Source organism: Corvus cornix, chromosome 8, assembly GCF_000738735.6.
Source record: "Corvus cornix cornix isolate S_Up_H32 chromosome 8, ASM73873v5, whole genome shotgun sequence".
Lineage (NCBI taxonomy): Eukaryota > Metazoa > Chordata > Aves > Passeriformes > Corvidae > Corvus > Corvus cornix.
Window position 1 is genome coordinate 21,210,434 of NC_046338.1, and position 21,469 is coordinate 21,231,902.

A 21,469-nucleotide genomic window follows, 5' to 3' on the forward strand; every position below is an offset into this window, starting at 1 on the left:
AACCAGGATCTGGATCATCTCATGCAACCTTCAGCTACACAAAAATGAAGAAAGAAATCAAACTGAAAATCAGACAGTCCAACGAAACTGAGTATGCACAAGCGATATCCTCCAGTTGCCCAAACTGCAGAAATAAAGCTCAAAGTCAATGCTCAACTCTACCCTCGGCTAATTCAATTTCATTACAATCAGCCCTGCTAGAGTGTTACTGACTTTGTGCTAGCGCTATATCAAGCCCATATCTTTCACTCATATTTCTTAGCGTATGTCTACAAAAGAACTCTAAAAGATGTTGAAAGCAGTTGTGTCACAATAATAATATAGAAACTGGATCAGATATCCTGACAATTTTGAGATTTTTCCTGCTGAAGACAACACTGAAATCCTTCAGAGTAAAAAACAACAGGTTAGTCCAACATCTCCATTTCCACTAGCAGTGATGGTGTGCTAGCACTTCACATTGAACACTGGCAGATGTCAGATGCCGCAGACACACTCCACTCTATCACCTCTGCTCCAGGGAAAAAAAGCTAGCAGAAAGGCAACAGTAAGGATAGAAACATTTAACTACTATAGCTCTTTCTGACAAAAAGACTTAAATTAATTTTAAACTCTTTAGACACCATTTAAACTCAGGGACAATTAAATTAATTTCAAGTAAGCTTACTAATAATTGATGGAAACTAAAAAATGTGGGCCATTTGCATCATTCAATGGCACATTTGTTTCTTATTCTTGAATTGCTTTCTCCACAATTGAGACAGCATGCAACTATTAAATTTCAGTTATTATTCACAATTAGTTGCACAAAAAGAATTACGAATCAATTTCTTTGGTATGCTCTGTTAGCTTTTTTTTTTTTAATGAAAGACTGTCTCCCAGCGCTGAATTTATATACCCATTTAAGAGCTGGTGGAATTATTATTTTTAAACTGTTATAATGCCACCACATCTAAGAGATAAGGACACCACCCCTTGCCCACTTGGGTCTCAGAGGAGACTGCAACTCCCACTTTCTGCACACTTGGCTACACAGAGTGAAACAACTATCTATGAGACAGGTGGCTGCAGAGATGAAGACAAGCTTTGCAGGGAAAGTGATAAATTGAGCAATGCCAATCATGGTAAGGTTTCCCTTCTTTACAGGCACTGAAGAAAAAAAAAATCCCTGGTGTGAACAGCAGCTTGTTTCCCACATTACAGGACATGACATGCAATGAGTGCTGGTGAACTTTGAGCCTTGGAACAGTGAGCTCCGATCTAGCCCTTGTCCAACATGATTCCTCACGGATCTTGAGAGATCCTAGCCATAGGACATAAGAGTATCCTGACAATCCTGCAAACACTTACCCAGAAGAGGTAAATGCACTCATATGAAGAATTTCACTGACCTTAGGGAAATGATCCACTTGAATTAAGATCCAAACATGCATTTTCTTTCCAAGTTCAAGACAATTTCTTTGAGTCCCTTACAAGTGATCTTGCAATCTTCTGAAAGCTTTCTTATAGTACAGACAGGTAACTTAGAAATGCATTTTTTATTTACTTTGCTACCAGCAGCCTCTATGAAACATGCTGCTTTATATACACAAATGTATCACAATAATTCAAAGAAGTTTTCATAATTAATTCTTCCTGGTCAGCATAATGACTAACGAAATATTTACAAATGAAATAAATATTCCATTCTCATTAAAACTATATGTTCCACAACACAATACAAACAATAGCATGCAACTGAAAGACAAAATCTTTAATTAATATATTAACAACATACTCTATTAAATCAGGAAGACCTTTGTAGATATCTTCATCATCAACACTTTCTTCTGTAGGGAAGGGCCTACAGAATGAAAAATAACATTAATTACAGATAGCAGTAGCCTAGTCATATAGTGGGCTTCTTTTTGATTTCCAAAATTTTCACCCAGATTATTGTATATGAATGTGTTTATACATTCCCCCCTTTTTCTGATGAACAGTATATGCGTATTTACACTTCGTTACGTGGACTGACACTTAATATAATACAAACCCTACTGCATGCAGTTGTTATAAATCACCACTAATATACATCATTGTCATTTTTGAACTGGGAAAAAAGGTCAAAACTTTCAGGTCTGGTTCAGGGTTTTTTGGTTTCTTTTTGAAAACAAGAATCTCACAAACTTGGCCAATTTTGCTGATTTGCTAGAAGCAAGAAAGAGGAGAAACCCCATTTGTCTTTACATAAATCAGCACTGCATCAGCTTGATTTATGATTCATGTGTCACGATTATCACACAAGTTCTGCAATACTGCTCCTCTGTTCACCTCCTGTTTCACCATGAGCAGGACACATAGCTCAGGCCCTTCAGTGAGTACACCAGAGGTAGCAGACAGCTTTTGTAACTCCTCAGAGGTCCAGAGCCTTGGTTAGCTGCTCACCTGGCAAAGTGGCTTACAGCTAGAGAAGTTCTTAGTGGGGGACACCACCTATCCTGCCTGTAACAACTTTTCCAAGGAGCATCACACCAAGAGGCCCTACTCCCACCATTCCCTATAGCAGTAACATACCTTATTCCTGTGCCTAATGCAATAGGAGTACGGGAAAGCTTTGAAAGTGTTTCTATCACCTGCAGAAAAAGGAAATAGAAACTATGATAAGGTGTAGAACAGAAGCAATAAAACATTTTGTTCTCGATTGTTTCATTATCAGCAGCACCACTTCAGATCAAATTATATAAACAGAGAAAATCTGGCTGTGCCAAACACAATTTGCAATTGGACCTGGATGCACTTGTAATCAAATTTGATCCTACAGACTGCTCGGAACAGTTGGGTTTCTTATTGTAGCTGCAGGAAGAACGGTTTTGAGCTTTGCCGCACGGTGGGCAGCAGAGGGAGCCAAAGGCCAAGGCAGCAGAAGCCCCGGGGGGAACTGGCTGGGAGCGATCCGGGGGCCGAAGCTCAGCAACCTCGGGGGCCAAAGCTGAGCCAGTTCTCATCGGCCCCACAACCGAAGCTGCACAACGGAGCCCTGAACCCTTCTTCATTTTTGGAATACGGCAGCAGTCTGGAAGATCTCATTCTAAGAGAATATTCCTGTAACCGCGGAGGTTACACAGATAGCGAGGGAGAGCATCAGTAAGGGTAGAACACATACATGGTCACATACATGGAGTTGTTTTATTGGCAATTGAATTAATACAAGACCTGCTTTGATTCTGCCTAGCATGTCCTCTCCGTCATAAATACTTACTCGTATACTCAGATATGCAAGTCTTATTTGCTAGAGAGAGAAAATGACCCAAAATTATACCCTGCCTGAATTTCCACACTTCCAATGACCAGGTTTCCCCTGAACTCCTCAGAAGTTTCAGCCTGTATCTTTTCAAATCAAAATCCAAATTAAGCTGAAGAGAAATCTCCAAATAAGGCTTTTATCAGCAGTATCAAAATTCAGTACAACAATTCTACTTTTCTGCATTTCACAGGCATTTGGGAATAATCTCTACCATTTGGGTTTTTTATTTTTGAAGTTCTAATTACAAGACTACCCTGACCATGAAAGAGAGTTAAAAGTGCATCTCTCAAAGGAAGGAAAATTACATGTTTACACAGGAGAATGACAAAGTAAAAACCACAGAGAAATCTTACAAACTACAGAGCTTAAACTGAAGTTACAAAGCCTCCACAGTGAATCATATTTCATAGGCAGATGAGCAAAATCAAGAATTAACATTAGATTAATTCTGTGAAAGGAATATCTGGAGTTCATTTAAGCTGCTGTGAAAATTAATGCCACAAAACTTTTCGTTTTGCCTTACAGCAAAGACAAAGAATAATAAAAACTAATAAATATGCCATTAACATAATCAAAGGTGGGGCACATACTTCCCCTATGAACAGAAGAAATGCAGTATGGTCTAGAGTAAGCTTTAGAAATTGTGGATAAAAGTTGATTGAATAGATGACAAAATGATTAAAAACTATTTCACATTAATCAAAAGGTCAAAAGGGAAAAAGACTCCTTTAACAAGTCTTACTTTTTCAGGGGAGTTCTGGTTTCCGTAGCAGACCAGAACCTGCCTCTGCACACCTGCAAAAATGCCAGTGCAGAACTGCAAGGACCGCTGAGCCACACAAGACAAGATGCTGTGGGATTCAATGGCAAAATGATCTGTCCTGACACATGGGTGGCACTGATTGGCAACATTACAGGAGGTTTAAGGGTTCTCGAAACAAAGAGGGGCAAGTCTGGTGAACTGAATATCCCTTACTTGTTTCAACACGGTATTTCCCAGCACACAAAAATCTTTTGCAAACTATTCCACCCACACAGACCCTTTTCCTTAGAGGGATTCTCACTTATCTAGCATAATCAAACCCAGTAGACACATGGCTTACTCTTCACAGCTAATTACAGTTGCTTCAAGATAACAAAAAAAAAAAAAAAAAAAAAAAAAAAAGGCTGTACAAATAAAATTGTGAATTTTAGGTAGGTAACTAGCAAATGTTATTCCCAAAGTGTACTGCTAAATTATATTTTAGAGCTATCATTGTGAACACAAACAAAAGCAAGATTTACAAATAAGAGGAATAGAAAAACCTTTTCAGGAACTGATGTGAAAACTTGGAGGGGGCAGGCACGGAGACACACGATGACACCACACACACTGAGGAAGCCAGAGAAGCATTTACAAGAAAATGCACACAGAGAAAAGGACAGAGAAAGGAACTGTACGACTAGAGACAACAGAAGACTACAAGAATCTTCCCTGCTCTTAGAACAGAGACCATTAAGCACTCCAGTCTCTAGTTAAGATTAAAACACAGATACAACTTCCACAGAATAAAAGATAATGCTTACCCACTGAACCACTGCTATTAAACCACAGCTTAAAACAGCGCTGTCAAGAAACAGAACCATGTCTACCAAGGAGTATTTTTCTTGCAGTTGTGGCTTCCCTAAAGAATTCCAAGAAAATATCAGGAATACTTACACCAGTAAGTGTACGTGAAATTACCACTTCTGGTCAACACACTTTTTCAAATCATATACATGCAAATGTATTTGCTCCAACAAAATGTGGGGCAAAACAAGATTCTCCTTCCACATGAAATTTCAGTTCTTTGGTTCTGAGACACTGAAGGAACAACTAAGAGTTTCCAAATTTCAAAGTTCATGGGGATAATTGCAGTTATGTAGTTATGGGCTGAGTTTCCTGAAATAGAATTTCAATAGTCGTTCATCAAAACAAAATCAAACGCAGCAAAATGTCCAATTTTCAATAACTGACAAAGAAAGACTCAGGAGTTTTTCAGAACAGAACAAGTTTGAAGTCCTTTACAGTTGATGTGAGGGGGCCTCTAATACAGTGCAAGTCTGAACTCCAAAAATTACAATGTACCATACACATTAAAGTCCCTAACATTCAATTTTGCACTTTTCATGTGCCTTTTTTTTTTGCTTTGCTCTCTTCCTTTCAGCAGAGCTTTAAACCCTTTTATGTGTTTAACCCTAAATGACTGCCCAGTTCTCTTCCAAAGCAAGGATTCTGACAAATGTCCCTGTTTGAATGAGGCTTAACTGGATCTTAGTTTAAGTGCAAAAATAGCACTCCTTGCTTGTCCAAAGTGCAGAACAACAAGGATTCCATGCCTGGTGCTGCTCTGCACCCAACAAATGTACCAAGGGCTGCAGAGCTTTGCACACACACACTACTACTAGAACAGTCAGCAAAAAACAGGTACTGAATAAAGATTCCTAATTGACATTCTGGCCAGCTATGACACACAAAAAAAAGAAATATTTATACTCCAAAACATCCCACAACAACTACATTCTTTCACACTGAAAAACTCAATAACTCCATGACTCTCCTGCAGGGAACCTGACACTGGGAGATATTAGCAAGAGGCTTCCAGGCATAAAAGGAAGCCTCACTGCGCCCACCCCAGCACAGCTCCTTTGCACTGCCTAACACCATCAGAGGTTAAGCAGGTCTTTAGAAGTCACATCAAAGTCACACTCTCTTCAAGAAGACGTGAATATCCAAGTTTGTTTTTCAATACATAGCCAGTTTATGCAAAATATGACACAAAATTCAAATCTACAGCCCTGGAAGAAGAAGCACACCTCAGCCTACACCCTGGTTAGTGGCTCTGCTCCTCATTCATGTTTCAGGCACTGTTGGCAAGAACAATAGTCTCACACTGTACATTAACTCTTTACTTCATTAATAACTCTAACAGCATTTTTTTGGCTTGGTATTTATTGTGGCTTCACTTGACTTACAGTTGTATGTCGGACTCTCCAGTTTATGTAAGAACTTTAATATGGCTTGCCAAAACATTATTTTGTAATTTCCTGCAGCCATACTCTTCAGTTAATCACATCAGATATTCCCGTGCCTGCTTACAGCAGCAGTACACAAGAGGGACTGTTTTACTTCTTTCCATAGCAGCAGTGTGTCTGAGTTTAAAATGTCCCTTTCTAAAGTATTTTGGTGGTCTCTTTTTAATCTTGTTTCTTTAAAAAGAACTTGCAAATCATGCAGTTAAAGAACAGATTAAGTACATTTTAAAAGTGCTTTTCCACTTTTAAAAGAAACAGAAGTAAATCATTTTGCAACTCACTGTCTCCCCAAACAAGCAATTCCGTGCTACTGACAGCTGCTGTAAGGACTACGCCCATATTTGTATTTCTGATGTTTACCTAAACTGAAAATACTAAGTGATCAACAAGTGTTGATGGCAACAGTTTCTTAGCTTATGCCAATAAAACCTAGAAAGACTCATTTGTGGTTGGATCATCAAAGCAGTTGCTTCCATGCAGGCACTTAAATCAGGATGTGTTTTCCTAAGACATGGTAAAAGTCAGCTCTGGGCAGATCATGAAAAACAAAAAGCCAATGCATACAGAAATCCAATGTTCCTAGAGAACACAAAGTCATACATTCTCTGCATCATGGGGTGAGGCTCTTATGAGGCCAATTTTAAGTGCCACATATCCAGGACACTTTAAAGCCAGAACCGCTAGTCATGCCCACAAGCTGAGTGAATTTCATGAAGCTGTTTTTACTCATACATCAGACTGATGAGGAGCAGGCGAAAGAGAAACATCATTTTATGTCTCTGTCACCCAGAGATAAAATTAAATTGCTATACATAAATATATTCTCAAATGACTTTTATTAAGAAAGAAGGTTTATCATTTGCTACTGTAGAGTTTACCAGGCTCTGGACAACCTTAGATCAATACTTCATTTGGCACAGAAAGGGATGGGGGGGCGGTTGAAACATACATTGATTAATATGTATTAATACTGTACACTAATCCATCACTAACCTTTGAACCAAAAGAACTCTAGGAACTGCTATATTTCCATTTTACTTGGTTAAAAAATGAAAAAGAAAAAAGAAAGAAAAAAAGAAAAGACATGTAGCCAGACAACTCCAGGGTGATCACATGCCTGCTGATCCAATGAGCATATAAGTCCAAGTAAAGAGTGTTCGTAAGTTAAATTGAACATTTTCTCTCCATCTGCCTTATTCAAGTACCATGCTAGTAGTCTGTGTTGGTTCAGGTTAGTTTTAATCAAACCACAAGCCTCTAGGGAAGGAGAAAGGATGAAGACTTTTCAAAAAGGCAAAATAAATGAAAACTCGTTAAAATTAAAGGAAAGAAGGGAAGGGCAGGAGGGGAAACAGAGAGAGAGAAGAAAAAACATGACCTAAAAGTAAACCTTTATTTCACATACTGGCACCTGTAACAGGCTCTTAAAAACAAAAACCAAGTTTCAAATGTCAGCTATGCAAATATGCCTCTATTAAAATACTGTTGTGGCATGCCCTGAAGTGTCAAAGCCATACAGACACAAAGATATGAATGAAAATTTACAGCCTTGGCACCTGCACCAACACCTCCTTAGGAACGGGACAGACCTCCAGCAGGTAGAAATGCAATTGTCTGCGTTTCATTACACACAGCTTCACATATAACTGTATCCCGATTTTCACCTCATTCAGATAATGAAATCCAGACTTTAGGTGTAGAGCACTGACAGGTGCAATCCAAAGGAAAACTACAAATTTACTTTCCACTGGAGTAATCATCGGCTGCGGGATGCTGCCTGTTTTCTCACTCACATCACCTTCAGCCATCCTGATTCTGGCTCTCTTGTTGTCCATGTCCACTTTTCCATTTCCACTGAACTCCATCCTAAGGAAACACATCTGAAGACTACTTCATCCCTCTTTCCCATCAAGGCTTAGCACTGGCATAGTGGCAGTAAGGAAAACAGACTGACTGTCCCAGGGAACCATGGCAGAGAAATTCACAGCCCCAAGCCAAGTCTTTGTGACTGACAGAAGCCTGCCAGAAACTGTGAAAAAAAGGTTTGAAACCAGGTGCCAAATGCTTTCATGCAGAGGCAGCAAGGGTATGACTGCTATAAAAGCTGCTTTTGGCAGTCATGCACATTTCCTCTGAGCACTGAGCCTCAGCTCCATCTGCGAGAGAAGAGCTCAGAGGGGCTGTTGTGCTGCAGGGGGAAGCCTGGCTGGCTCTGGGCATGCAGACCTTCATACCCTACATGCACTGCCCTAGGAAAGTCTCATCTCATGTGCATTTTCTCTAGTGTCTCCACAATGAAGTGGCAGGAAAGTTTCTCCAGAGTAAATAAATAAATAAATAAATCAAAAGACAAAAAAAATAGCCAAGACAAAAAAACTCCTGGGTGTTGCCGCTCTGTTCACAGATAAGCTAAATACAGAGATGCAAACCACGGGGACTTCAAAAGCCCTGGGGAATCAACAGCTACAGAAGATGCAACTTTTTCTCCAAAGCCTTGTAAGAAGGAGAGGTGAGATGGGCAGCTAGGTACCAGGAAGGCAGGCAGAGCTTGTAGAACATAGTTTTTCCAAGCCACTCAGAAAGATATGAGGACAGATGACCTGATGTCCAAAAGGACAGGTTGAGGCCAAGAATATTTACCCCTTGTAATAAAAATGGAACACCTGACATTAAGTTAGAAATACCCAAAAGAAGAGTTCTGTTGTTTTCTTTTCATATCTCTAACTTACACCAAGCAACACTCAACGTCATATGTTTACATTACAAATGTGAAGTATCTACAGCACGTTGGATGCCTCACTAACCAAATATCTCCTCCTCTTTTTGCAGACTGAACATTTGCAACATTTTACTCCTTTTATCAGAAGTGATAACTCTGACAATGCAAACTCTGGAACTAGAACAGTGGGACTGGCTGACAGAACTGCACACATGAATCCTAAACATTAAAGAAGGAGAAACAAAACCAAACGCTCTCTGGGAATCTGTAAAACTCAATACCATGTTATTAGGACTACAATGAGCAAGTCTTGACTAATCAATATCCAACAATGGATACAAATGTATGTACACTTTAAAAAATGTGCTTAAAACGCCATTTTTCAAATTTTACATCTCTGACAAGGCTACAGTTGCTAGTCCAAAAGCATGAATGGTTCCCTAGATGGCTCTGTTCTTACAAGGAAATGAGAAAGTTCCAACTGCACAAGCAGCACAGTCCTGCTCATTTCTTGGTTCATTTTGTCCTCAAGGCCGAAAGACACCCTAACACAAGCATGGAGGGAAGGAGTTCTAGCAGCTGCTTCCTGTCTGCAGCTCGTGGTTTTGATTCTTTGAATGCCTTCCAACCCTCACCATGCCTTCTGGGGTGTTAAGTTCGGGGCTGTTTTTTCAGTTGGGTTTTTTTCTTTCTTTTTAAGATCTTGCTTAAAGAATGGCAACCTTACTTCAAGCATTGCTGTGTTACGAACACTGCAACTAATAGCACGAGTGCAGGCTGCCTCAGAGCATACAGTTCTTCTAAGTGTGGAATAGAAGTTTGCCTTTTCTGGTGCATTTACTACATTTCCGGTTTTGCATGGAGGGCAAAAGAATACAAAAGGATATTCCTAGGACAGTACTGCAAAACCTATCTGCTATTAAGTCATTCCAGTCCCCTTCAGAATAAAGATTACAAGAATAACCTATACTTAGAAACAGCATCTTCGAGCTGCATTCAGCTTTGATCAAGTGCTTGTTTTCACTGCTTTTGGAACACTCTTATTGATGATACCATTTTTTTTTACCATATTTTATAGGGGTCATAACAGTAATCAATCATGAAAGAAATAGCTTTTTCCTGCATTTTAAACAGGGTATTTTAATACAATCTTTTTCTTTTACCTAAAAGTAAGCATTCCTTTTAAAATCCCTAATGACCAGAGAGATTACCAAAGGTGTTCAGACTGAACGTGTGGGGTTTTTTAAATAGGAATGAACATAAATCAATGCTCTGTGTTTTCCAAAGTTACATTTCTTTTGCTCCTGCCCTTTCACAGACTTCAAAAGACTATTTTTACGTTTCGAAAAGAACAAGAAAATTCTCTAAACTGCAACCACCAGTTTGTACACTGTGTAGATATATTTTGGGTGTTCTTGACCTTGGATGTCTAAAATTGGCATACAAATATTTTAGAAGGAAATTAGTGCTTTCATATTCATTATTGATTGCACCTCCAATACTGTTTTAGGTATGCATCCTGCAGTTTAAGTGACGTGTGGTTTCCTCACTCCCACTGTGTTATTTCACTTTAATATTTAAACAGATTTTTGTCAATTTTGATCCTAGCAAGAAAAACACTCAGAGGAGGCTGTGCAATGGAGTTTTCTTCCTCTCTTCTGGTAAAAGCAGAGGAAGAGTTTTTCTTCCTGTCTTGGGTGAACCAGTCACTACCACACTTCTCCCTTTTCTGAGTTTACTTTAACCATTGACTATACAAATTTAACTAGTGTGTGGCTTTGCTTAGTGGCACCAAATCACTCCTGAACCATGAAATGAATTTACTCCAATACACAATCAATGAAAATAGGAATCTTTTTTATGGATAAATACACCCTATATATCCCCTTACTCTCTGCAAGAAAAAGAAATTTCCCTCCTACAGTGCAAAGGGAAGTGAGCTGCTCTCTTTGCTGCAATTGCCCTCCAACTCACTCACAGTGGCTCACAAAAGCCCACAGCAATCTTTCAGGCCTCGCACTCGTAGGAGATCTCTCTACTCTACCAGAAGAGACAAGGGATTAGATCAGTCCAACAGAAAAGCACTTGCCTCGAACACTACAAAAAGATACACAGTAAAAAGGATGGCATAACTCTGACATTTCACTGTCTTCCACTCATTTTAAAAATCATCAGCTTTGACACAGGATTAAAAAAAAATCTAAACTTGAGAAGACATTCTGCAACAGAAGTGGCATTATCAGCTTCTATTATAGAAACTTGGTAAGAGAGCAGTGGTTTGGTTTTCTCCCTAATCATCTGTTCATTCAGATTAAAAAAAAAAAAAAAAAATCTAACTACACTTACAGTAGTGAAAGAAAATGTGAAGAAAAATACATTCCCATCATGTTTGTACCCAGTTCTCCTTGAGCGGGATCCTTATATTGAATTACAAAATGAATGAGACAAACTAACTTGCTATTTTTATTTTCTACTGCTTAATTATGGTCTTACTACCTTGAACATGCAGCAGCTTGCAGGTTGTATTATCTACGTGCTACACTTCCAAAATGCCACTGCAGAATTGCAGAACTAAAGAGAAAGTGGATTGATTCCTCTCTTTATTTAAAATGTTTTTTTAAATGTTGTTCTGTAGCTTTCACTTGTCTGGAGGTTGAAAAGAACATTAAGAGTTCTTAAAGTCTCTGATGGGGATCATACTATGTATTTTAGATGTAGATACTGTGATAAGAGTAAACCAGAAATACTTATCACTAACCATATAGTTGTATTTACTATTAAGATGTCTCTTGGAATTTCACCATCTCTACTGACTTCAGAAATTTTTGTCCTCTCTTTTATGCTCTTCACTCACTGTTCTAACCCAAGTCTCTGGTCATGTCACAAACTACATTTGAGAACTGATACGCAGAGAGAGAGAGGGAAGGGACAGATTTCTTAAAATGTTATTCTGAAGGGCAGGTGCAGTCCACTGCATATTTCCCAGCTCTGCCATGGTAGAGGCAGTAATTTCTGACATTAATATCGCCTCTTAGAGCACACAGGACTGTACCTCACTTTTACTCTACAGGGTTTATAGGCATTTCCAAATATTTGTTGTGGAATTGTGCTTAAAAACATTTGTGAAAGGGCACAGGACTAAATACATCCCAAATTGGTAACAAATCACAAAACTTCATTGAAGGCCAACTTCAGTCCTCACTGTTTATGATAAAAACACCGGTAGTACATATGAGTTGAATGACACTCTTGACATGAATTTAGTTGTGCATTTCAGTGCAATACAGTGAGTTCAAACCAAACCCAATACCCCAAGCATTTAGTCCTGCTCCAGTCAATCTCAGCAGCAGCCTACTGTGAGCAAATGCAAGAGCAACTGCAGGCAAGCAGATGCACCTAGAAAACACACATGAAAAGGCCATGCTTTGTGAAAAACAGGCTCCCACATCTTTTGTAGTCAATGCACGAAGTCATTTTGGGGAGATAAAATTGGGAAAAAATATATTGCAATTAACCATGGCAGCGTAAGTGGTTTTATCAAACACACAACATGAAAGATAAAGTTTATCTGATACCAATATTCTCCTAGCACTTTGTCATAGATATTATGGTCTCAATGAAAGGCAATATTTGTGCTAGAGTGTTAAAATTTTATAGGTCAGATGTCACAGGGGGAGATTTCAAACTGAAAGTTGCAATTCATATCCAGCAGCAATCTGAGTTACACCTCTACCTTCTTCATTTTTTTACATCAAACTTCAAATCCAAAACCAAGATCAAAATATATACAAGCTGATGAACACTAAATTGAGTGAAACAGCCTCAATGCTGAAATTTTTTAAAAGCTATTCAGCACTACACACTATTTTATCCCACACTACCTGTAATGTTCCTTAAAATTGTGCTCCTCCCTTTTTACTTGGCAGACACTAATTTTACTGCTTACAGGTATTTCCAACAGCACAGAAATTCCCTTGCTGCACTCATACCAAAAATAGTAGCAATGAAACAGCATCAAAACCAGCTTAACTGAGGCAGATGCATGAAATGTCATCTTCAGACAAGAGCAAAGTCAGAGGATTTGCTGAGACAGAAGTTTTGGGAAATACGAGAGATGTCAACAGGAGAAAGATGTGAGAAAGTTGAAGGAAGGAGAATGAGACACTTGAGGAAGGAGAAAAATCTCATTCAAAAGAATTAATGTAGACCGCTTCTGAAGGGGTTTGAGATTACAAAAACATCCCCTCAAAAAGTAGAAAATAAGGTAAGAAAACTGAAATCAAACCTGTAAAGCAAATGAAACATGAAATGAGAACAAAGAAAGTAACGGTTCCCTCCATGGTAATTTGTTTTAGGAAAAAAAAAAAGGAGATTATCCATATTTTCCACAAAAATGAACAAAAATATCAACATATAAACTTCATTAGCTGCATTAACGCTGTTAGCTTGTTGCTGTAGCTGAGGTACCTCCAGCATGCAGAGCACACAGCAGAGATTTTATGAGGTATGTGGATAAGATCAGGACATGGCACAGTCTAGATTTAGGTACAGCTTTTGGAAACTTTTAATCACTGCTGTTCAAGGATAATACAGGCATTAAAACCACTCTTATCCAATACTTTTGCACTTTAGCCTATGGAGAAAAGCCCTTAAGACCTGCATACAACAAATTATAATATAAATTTATATTAAGGTCTAGTTGTTGGTCAAAATTAAGTGTTGCATATATAACAAACAGGCCAGGCTACTGCAGTACAAGTTTAAGTTTTTGGTGGATTTTTGATTACTTACACTTCAGTGGATTTTTGATTACTAATGTACTTACATTTCCCACTGTCTGTGACACTCAGAACATGCACCACATGGTCTCCATCTTCAGAACAACTACTACAACTCATTAAGATCCAACAGAGCGGGCAAGGAAAATGGCTTCTGACAGGATTCTCTGCCTTTCTAGTTCAGGGATCCTGTGTCTATGAAGCTTCACAGAAAGGGAACATTTTTTCCTTAAGACTTTAGTCTGCCAGTGAACTAACATGGATCAATTCAAAGCCATCATAAGGTCTGAGGCACCCTGTCAGATGGATTCTTTCTTACCAGCCAAACAGCTTTGAAACAGTGGTACAAAGTCACAACACATGCTTGAGAATGCTGACTTTGCTTTTAACATTTTACCTTACACTATCAAACAAATTTATAACTGAATTCCCCTTCATAGCTGGAGTTCTATACTTGCAAACAAGCAACGAAGCAGTCGTTACTCTGGTACCATACCTACCAAAGGGACCCATTTCACTGCCTGAGCAAACTGTTTCCAACATGCACACAAAGAGCAGAACAAGAGTTAATGTTAGTAAATTTAGATGACTGGCTTCATATTTTTCATTGTATTAGAGGATTATTTTTTTTCCAAATCATCTCATTAATTAGCATAGAAAACAGCTCAATTTGTACATGAGCCTACATTATTTTTACTTGGCAAAAAAAATACTTTCAAATGCTTATGAAACCAGCACCTGTATTCACCTTCATTTTCCATTCCTGGGCAATCACTTGGAAAATAACTCAGCTTTTCAGGTTTTCATTCTCAATAGAGTAATGCAATAAGGCATCTTTCATGACTCCAGAAAAATGTATCTAAGGAGGAAAAAAGTCTATGCTCACTAACTCATACTCACTCTCCTAAATGAGACACATCTTTTCATTTAGTCATAACCAGAAACATCCTGACAACACTGCCTGTTGGTTTACTTGCACATACTCCATCTACATCAGCAGTAGGCGATGAAGAACCTTTTAGACCTTTTTATGCCTCAGACAGCTCAGACTGCCAGCACTACTCTGAGTCTCTGCTTCTGCAAACACACATAAGCAGAAATGCCCTATAAAAGCACAAACACATGACAGAGCACACTGCACTTCCCTGCCTTGCATGGTATTTTTCAGGTCAGCCCAGAGCTGTGCATTGGCACAAGACTCTTGCTGTTTTCTATGTAGCATTTTCTCTGCAAAGATCTTGATCAGCTTCTGGAGTTCACAGTCCAGGCTTCTAAAAAGTGCTATTGCTCAAGTATTTTTTACTGCCTTGTTTTTTTCTATGACACAAGCCTTGTTCTCGATTCAAACACCCCGAGTAGTTTTTAGTCATTTATGAGTACTGATTTGATAAGAAATAGAAAGCTAAACCCTCCTCTCAGATTCAATGTTCTTTAGGTCAGTTTTAAATGAGGAATCAGTTAACTTCATCTTGGAATTTGATAAATGAACTCTGAGAAATTCAGGAAAAATAAATCTGGTACAGGTCCAGATTTCTTGAGACATCACAGCAGTTCATATATGCATATATTGATCAATATACATTACAGAGAAATACATGAAGTATAGACAGTTTCATGAATAATCTTGCCTAAACACTTGTCTATTGCATTACAAACTGACTACTGCTTAATATCAACTTTCGTCAAGAAAATATTATTCTAAATAAAATATACAGCTTAGTTAAAACCTCCTTTTGACAGTTTCCAAATAAATGACAGTATCATATACCTTGTAGATCCTAAAATAATTTTATTGAACAATTTGTGTCAAAATTCTAAGTTCCTTCTCACAACTTCATCTCTAGAGTAGTGGGGGGTTTTTTTCCTGCTTAGACAAAGGAAATAAAACTTTACCAGAATATCAGTGCTAAGACTTCTTTTTTCCTTTTCTGAGTTTTGGTGGTACAAGACAACATCAAAGACTGTTCTCATTGTACTATTAAACATACAAAACTATGCTCTGAATAAGATGCAAGAGGAAGCAATTGAAACTAGATTGAGTATTTTTTCTTCAGAGGAGAAAAATTAAGGAAGAGACCCTCATATTCAGATTCTAGAGAACTGAAGGAATTTCAATAGAGCCACAGTTCTCCTCTGATGCTAGGGAGTACTTATCTGCCACACAGAAAAATCTGAAGATGATTTAAATAAGCACAGGAATAGTAGGACCAGTCTTCTAGCAAAAACCAAAAGACAAAACAAAACTCCAGAAACAAACCTGAAATGCATAAATGGAAAAGGCCCAAGAAGCACTGTAGGGATGGGGATGTACACCAGACTGCAGGGCAGAGTGGTGAGAAAGGCAAAGAACACAGGCAGCAAAGGAGACAAGGCAGTGATGAAGAGTAAATAGTAACTAACCACAGAAAATTAGTTTAAACATTAAGTGATGAAAGGCTAAGTAGGAATGATCAGATAGATTACATTCTTTGTGTGTAAGGCAAGGGTGAACACAGGGCAGCATCAAGAGGCAAGCATGGGGGAAGGAAAGCAGCAGTTCTGCTGGCCAGAGCCTGTGGTCAGAGCACTCTGCTACTTGCTGTGGTTATTGCTTTGTTAACCTGAAGTCTGGAAGTGGCACATTTTCCTAGTATTTAGCAGACTGTTCAAGACACAGGTGGATTAGTCACTTCCACAGGACAACCAGACGTAAGGAATTACCTAAAAGCCCCACAATTTGAACAGAAATATTCTCATGCACTCCCATTTAACTCTATCCAGCATCAGCATGGTTAATCTAATTAATAATATACACAAAGGCAAGATTTAAAATCAGTTTGGTTGTGACTCCTCCAGATTCCAAATTCATGCCACCCAGTTGTGGGTGGCAAATCTTCATCCAAAAAAAAACAAAATGTAAACGTGTATTAGTTTGTAAAAGTTTAAAAATCAAAATATATGTTATGCTTAAGTTCCTAGTATTCAAGTTCTTTCACTAAATTTTGGCTAGATGCTTGCTAGATATAGGAAAACTACTCTACTTCCTATGGTCTGAAAAATAGATGAATTCATACTCCAATTTGCTTCATTTTATAAGGAAATATCCATAGAAAGAGAGAGTATTGAGAATTTTGTATCAGATGTCTGGTCTAGAATCCACTTTTTCCATGACAAAACATGCTAAAATGTGTTAGTAATATTAATATAAATAAAAATATTTATCCTAATTTAAAGAAACTTTGTACTAATTTAGCCAGGAAAAACCTGTTTGTTTTCTAATAAGGCATGATCATGCCTTTAACAAACATTTTTTGGCCACAAAATATGCAACTGAGAAAAACCATCTTATATCCAGCCTCCAAGTTAGCATATACAAAAATGTAGACCTCACCACTTTGGAAATGGTATGACATTTCTAATCAGGTGGTTTAAGAACTTTCATTAACTTCACTGAGTTAATTGAACTTCAATATTCCTAATGAAGCTTGTTTACCAACACCCAGATTGTTTCTCACAGATCACAGACTGTGTCCAGCCACTACTTAAGGCATTCAGCTGGTCTCAGCTTTCCTTTCGGTTAGATGAAAAACTCTAAGGGAGGTCCTCCCCAAATCAAAACACTAAAACTCAGTCTCAAAATAAGCCCAGAACTGTATCACTCAACAGTATTTAGTAGAGCAAATAAGTGCTACAAGAAGCTGCCATGTTTATGTGTGTGTGTATATATATATATATAGTACTTTTCAAACAAACTGGTGGTGACCAAAAGATATGATAAAATCATAAGAAATTGCAACAGCCAAGTAAATAATCTTAAAAATGTGCACAGCTATTCTTGGCTAGCCACTTGTTTCAAAGAGTTATTAATTTATTATTTATTATCTAAGTGAGAAAGCATTTGAAAGAAAATCTGAAGGTAAAAAAAAGATATTAAAAAATTAGGTCTTACTTCTAGTTCCGCTGCTTTTAAAGGCATGAATACATCGCATAGGATCATTCCACTGCAAGGCAACTACAACCTCTTATCAGGACATTGATAGTGATAATATTTAGACAAGTTAAGTCAACTGTTTGGACAGGGCTGCCACAAGCTTAGCATTGTGTCCTTTCCTCATGCCATGTTTTATTCTCCAAAGCTGCTGTCACCTCCTAGTTATCTCCTCGAGCCCAGACACAATTGCCAAGGTATATTCAGGTACAGCAGTCAGAGGGCACACAGCTGGGGCTATGCCTCATACCACTCAGGAAGATCATTCTATTTTGATCTAGCACTGGGGGAGGAAAAAGCTACATTATGCCCTACTGAGTCACTATGCAATCAACAGCATCTCTTTAAACTGTGCTGTGAGTTTTGGGCAACAGTGAAGGCTGAATGGGAATTACTGTAAAACTCCTCAACCCACCCGTGACCTACATTCAATTTTTTGCTCTACTCTCCTTCAATGGCACAAGCAGTAAACCCTCCCTCAAGTAATCTACATATTTTGGTTAAAAAACGGGTTACATAGTACACTGGATTACGCAGCTAGTATCAATTAGCCACTGCAAGAAACACATCATGTGCTTCCACAATGTCACTGATGGATTTTTGCTCAAATTAGTTCTGCTTTAGAAACACCTTAAACCTTCCAGCAACTTAAAGTTGACTTGAGGAATGAATTATACTTACGTGAACTAGCCCTCTGTTGGTTTTTCTGAAGTAATTCTGTGAAGTGCTCCTTACATGTTCATAGAACAAAATGGGATCCAGTTGAAGACCTAAATGCAACCTACTCGAACCTGTATGTAGCTCTAATTTGGCAATTTATCATGTTAAGGTTAAAATTCATGTATGAAAATATGCTCAGAATAGTACACTCCAGAAAACAATATCCTTTTGCCAGCCCTTTCAGCATCGTGCTGCATTACTGCATCATACAGTACAACTATTCCCTAAGGCTCTTCACAGGCTCGTATAGAGACCCATGCTGGCCTATTCACAGTTTTAAACTCTAACTGGGTGAAACTTCAGGTCTTATTTGCTTGTAGAGGTTAGCAGTAGCTGAAGTCTGCCATTTAATTTCACTTTGGCTAATAATTTTATTTGCCAATACTTTCATTTCTTCTGTAATACTTTCTACTTAGCGGTTTCATTATTTACAACTGTTTCTAAACACATTGCCAAGTTTATCAGCTAATACATTCATCATAAACCCTTACACTGAATGATTTAGTTATTGAATGGCTGGTTTGAAAATTAAATCCTCAGTGTTCAACTAGAAATGTTTCCCCTTCAAAATCTCATTAAGAAAGCCATGAAAATACAAACAACCTGTTCAATAGAACTTTTCCAAATAAATCTAATTCCATGCAAAGTTAACATTTAAGACTGAAAACCTAAAATCCCACATTTCTGCTATAACATGTTTTGATGAGAAGAAAAAGCCATGTCCCCAAATATGCTCAGTATTTGCACAGAAAGATGCATTAATTTTTCGAGCAACATAATCTTTGTGATCTAATCGAATAAAACACAAGCTTTTCAGATTTGTAGATAAATACATTGGAATACACTCTTCTGACATATTTTTCCATTACCCATCTATTCAAGTATGCATGCTTTCCAAAGGCATGTGCAGCTGACACTTACTCATAACACGGTTGTGTCAGAATTAAGAACCAGAAAACATAATTCTTGATTAGCAAACCCTTCTCTATCCTTGTCACCACCTCTAACACAGTTTGCAGACATTTCTCATTAATTCATACTATTTCCTTTTTCTTAAATACTCAAAGAGTGTTTCCTGCTGCAAACCATTCACTGCAGCTTTTGCTTTCTACTGAAATTGGACAGAAAAAGCAGTGAATTAATCTACAATAAATCTAACTACCACAGCATTCTTCAGGTTAAACAAACCCTGAGCTTTTGATACTTACAAAGAAACAAGCAGCAACTACTGAACTTTTCACTCACGTACACTCCTGCTTTCCATAGAACTCCCAGCCATACAGAGCTGAAGGCAGTCTTCCCCTTGCCTGCAGGAAGAGGGGGATCTCTACAAACTGAGAAGAAAAATCATGGCCTGCCTGGCTTTCCCCCAGCATAGGAACAGCTCCCAGGTGTGGCCCAGCACATCATTAGCAGCTCCTCTTGGAGAAAGCTCACACAAGCCTCACTCCTCAGAGGAAATCGAAACACTGCCTAGGTGATGGTTGAAACCACATCTCCCTAGCTGGCAATTTGTGCCTCTGAAGTAGAGTTCAAGAGTAGCGCAATCACTCTGGTGGAGGTTTAGCACAGACACCCTTCAATCACGTTTTAAACCCATTATATAGAAGAGATGGGGGGAAAGGTCGAGGGGAGAGGGGAGGGTTAGGAGGCGTCTTTCAGGACTTCACATCATTCCCAGGGGAAAAAAAAAGGAAGCAAAAACCAAACTTAGCAAGTGTACTTAGTAATTCTCTAACTTTTTCCTACTAGAATGGAGCAATGAAAGTAATAAAATTTATTCTTTTATAACTATGCATAACAATATATCAAGCCAATTGAACTGCTGTTGTCATCATTAATGGACACAACAAAAGACATTTGGCAAGCGACATGGGGACTGAAATATTTCAAGTTGTTCGGTTCTTAATACCATTTTCATTTGTTTTCGCTTCTTTGCCGCCTTATCTTTGATTTTTATCAAGATACAGTCAGCTAAGGTTCAAAGTGAACTGCAGGAAACAACAAGAAAAGCAGGTAAGAGTGCAAAACCGTATTCTAGGTAATTCATAGTGCTGTTTGGGTCAGCCTCTTGCTCAGACAAAAAGCCAGGCACAGAGGAACCACACAGAACATTAGGAAAGAACAGTTTACCAGTACACCATAGTAATTAAGCTAAGCTTGATGTAATCAAGACCCTTCAAGGATAAACCAATAAGAAACTGAACGCCTTTTATTTAGGTCCTGCAGAAAATAATTTCACATTTAAATTGGGTGCCCACTTTACTACTACTTTTGAATAAGCATCCTACTGTATCTTGAACATGACCTTCTTATTTCAAGACAGACAAAAAAATGTTTCCTACAATTCTCTGGCGGTGAACAATTTCACTGTCACAGAAAAAAATACACAAACCTCTTCAAAGTGGATATGAACTACTTCTGCAAGTCACTCATTTATTACTTTTTGGTTTTATTTGTAGTTTATATTATTATTATTTAGACCAATATTTGCAAATTCAGGAAGTCTGGGTTTAGACGTCAGTTTCCCCACCTTTTGGTTACTGAAATGCTTGTATTACAAGCACTGCAGGGAATTAATAAGGTTTAAAAGCATTTGTATAAACAAATGTGTGAGAAGACTAAGTCCTAAACCTAGTTAAAACTACTCATGCTTCAACTCCCCTCTTCCTCAAAAACTTCTTTCACCTCAAAAGGAAATGCACACTACCAGAAATCAATGTTATGATTTCAGTGTCCCCAAGATAGGTCAATCAGATACAGATAACATTTGGACAAGATCATCTTAAGAACAAAGAAACAAGTACAGAAACTCAGCTTTATTTTCTCATATTAACAGTTTCTTGTTAACCTTGGCTTTCTAACTGATAACATTTGCAGAAAAACTGAACAGAACCACATTATAGAAGAACAAAAATATCCCAAGCACTCCCTTGGATAATCAT

General features: G+C 38.1%; 1 protein-coding gene across 3 annotated transcripts in view; it reads right to left on the reverse strand.

Annotated features, from left to right (window-relative positions):
* The window catches only part of VAV3 (vav guanine nucleotide exchange factor 3), a 151,602-nt gene that overhangs the window by 95,800 nt on the left and 34,333 nt on the right, over window positions 1-21,469 (reverse strand). For all 3 annotated transcript variants that reach the window (XM_039555928.1, XM_039555929.1, XM_039555927.1), the window contains exons 3-4: window positions 2,557-2,615; window positions 1,778-1,843 (exon numbers count right to left, since the gene is read on the reverse strand). In XM_039555928.1, coding sequence (XP_039411862.1) covers window positions 1,778-1,843; window positions 2,557-2,615 — 125 coding nt within the window. The remainder of the gene's footprint in view (window positions 1-1,777; window positions 1,844-2,556; window positions 2,616-21,469) is intronic.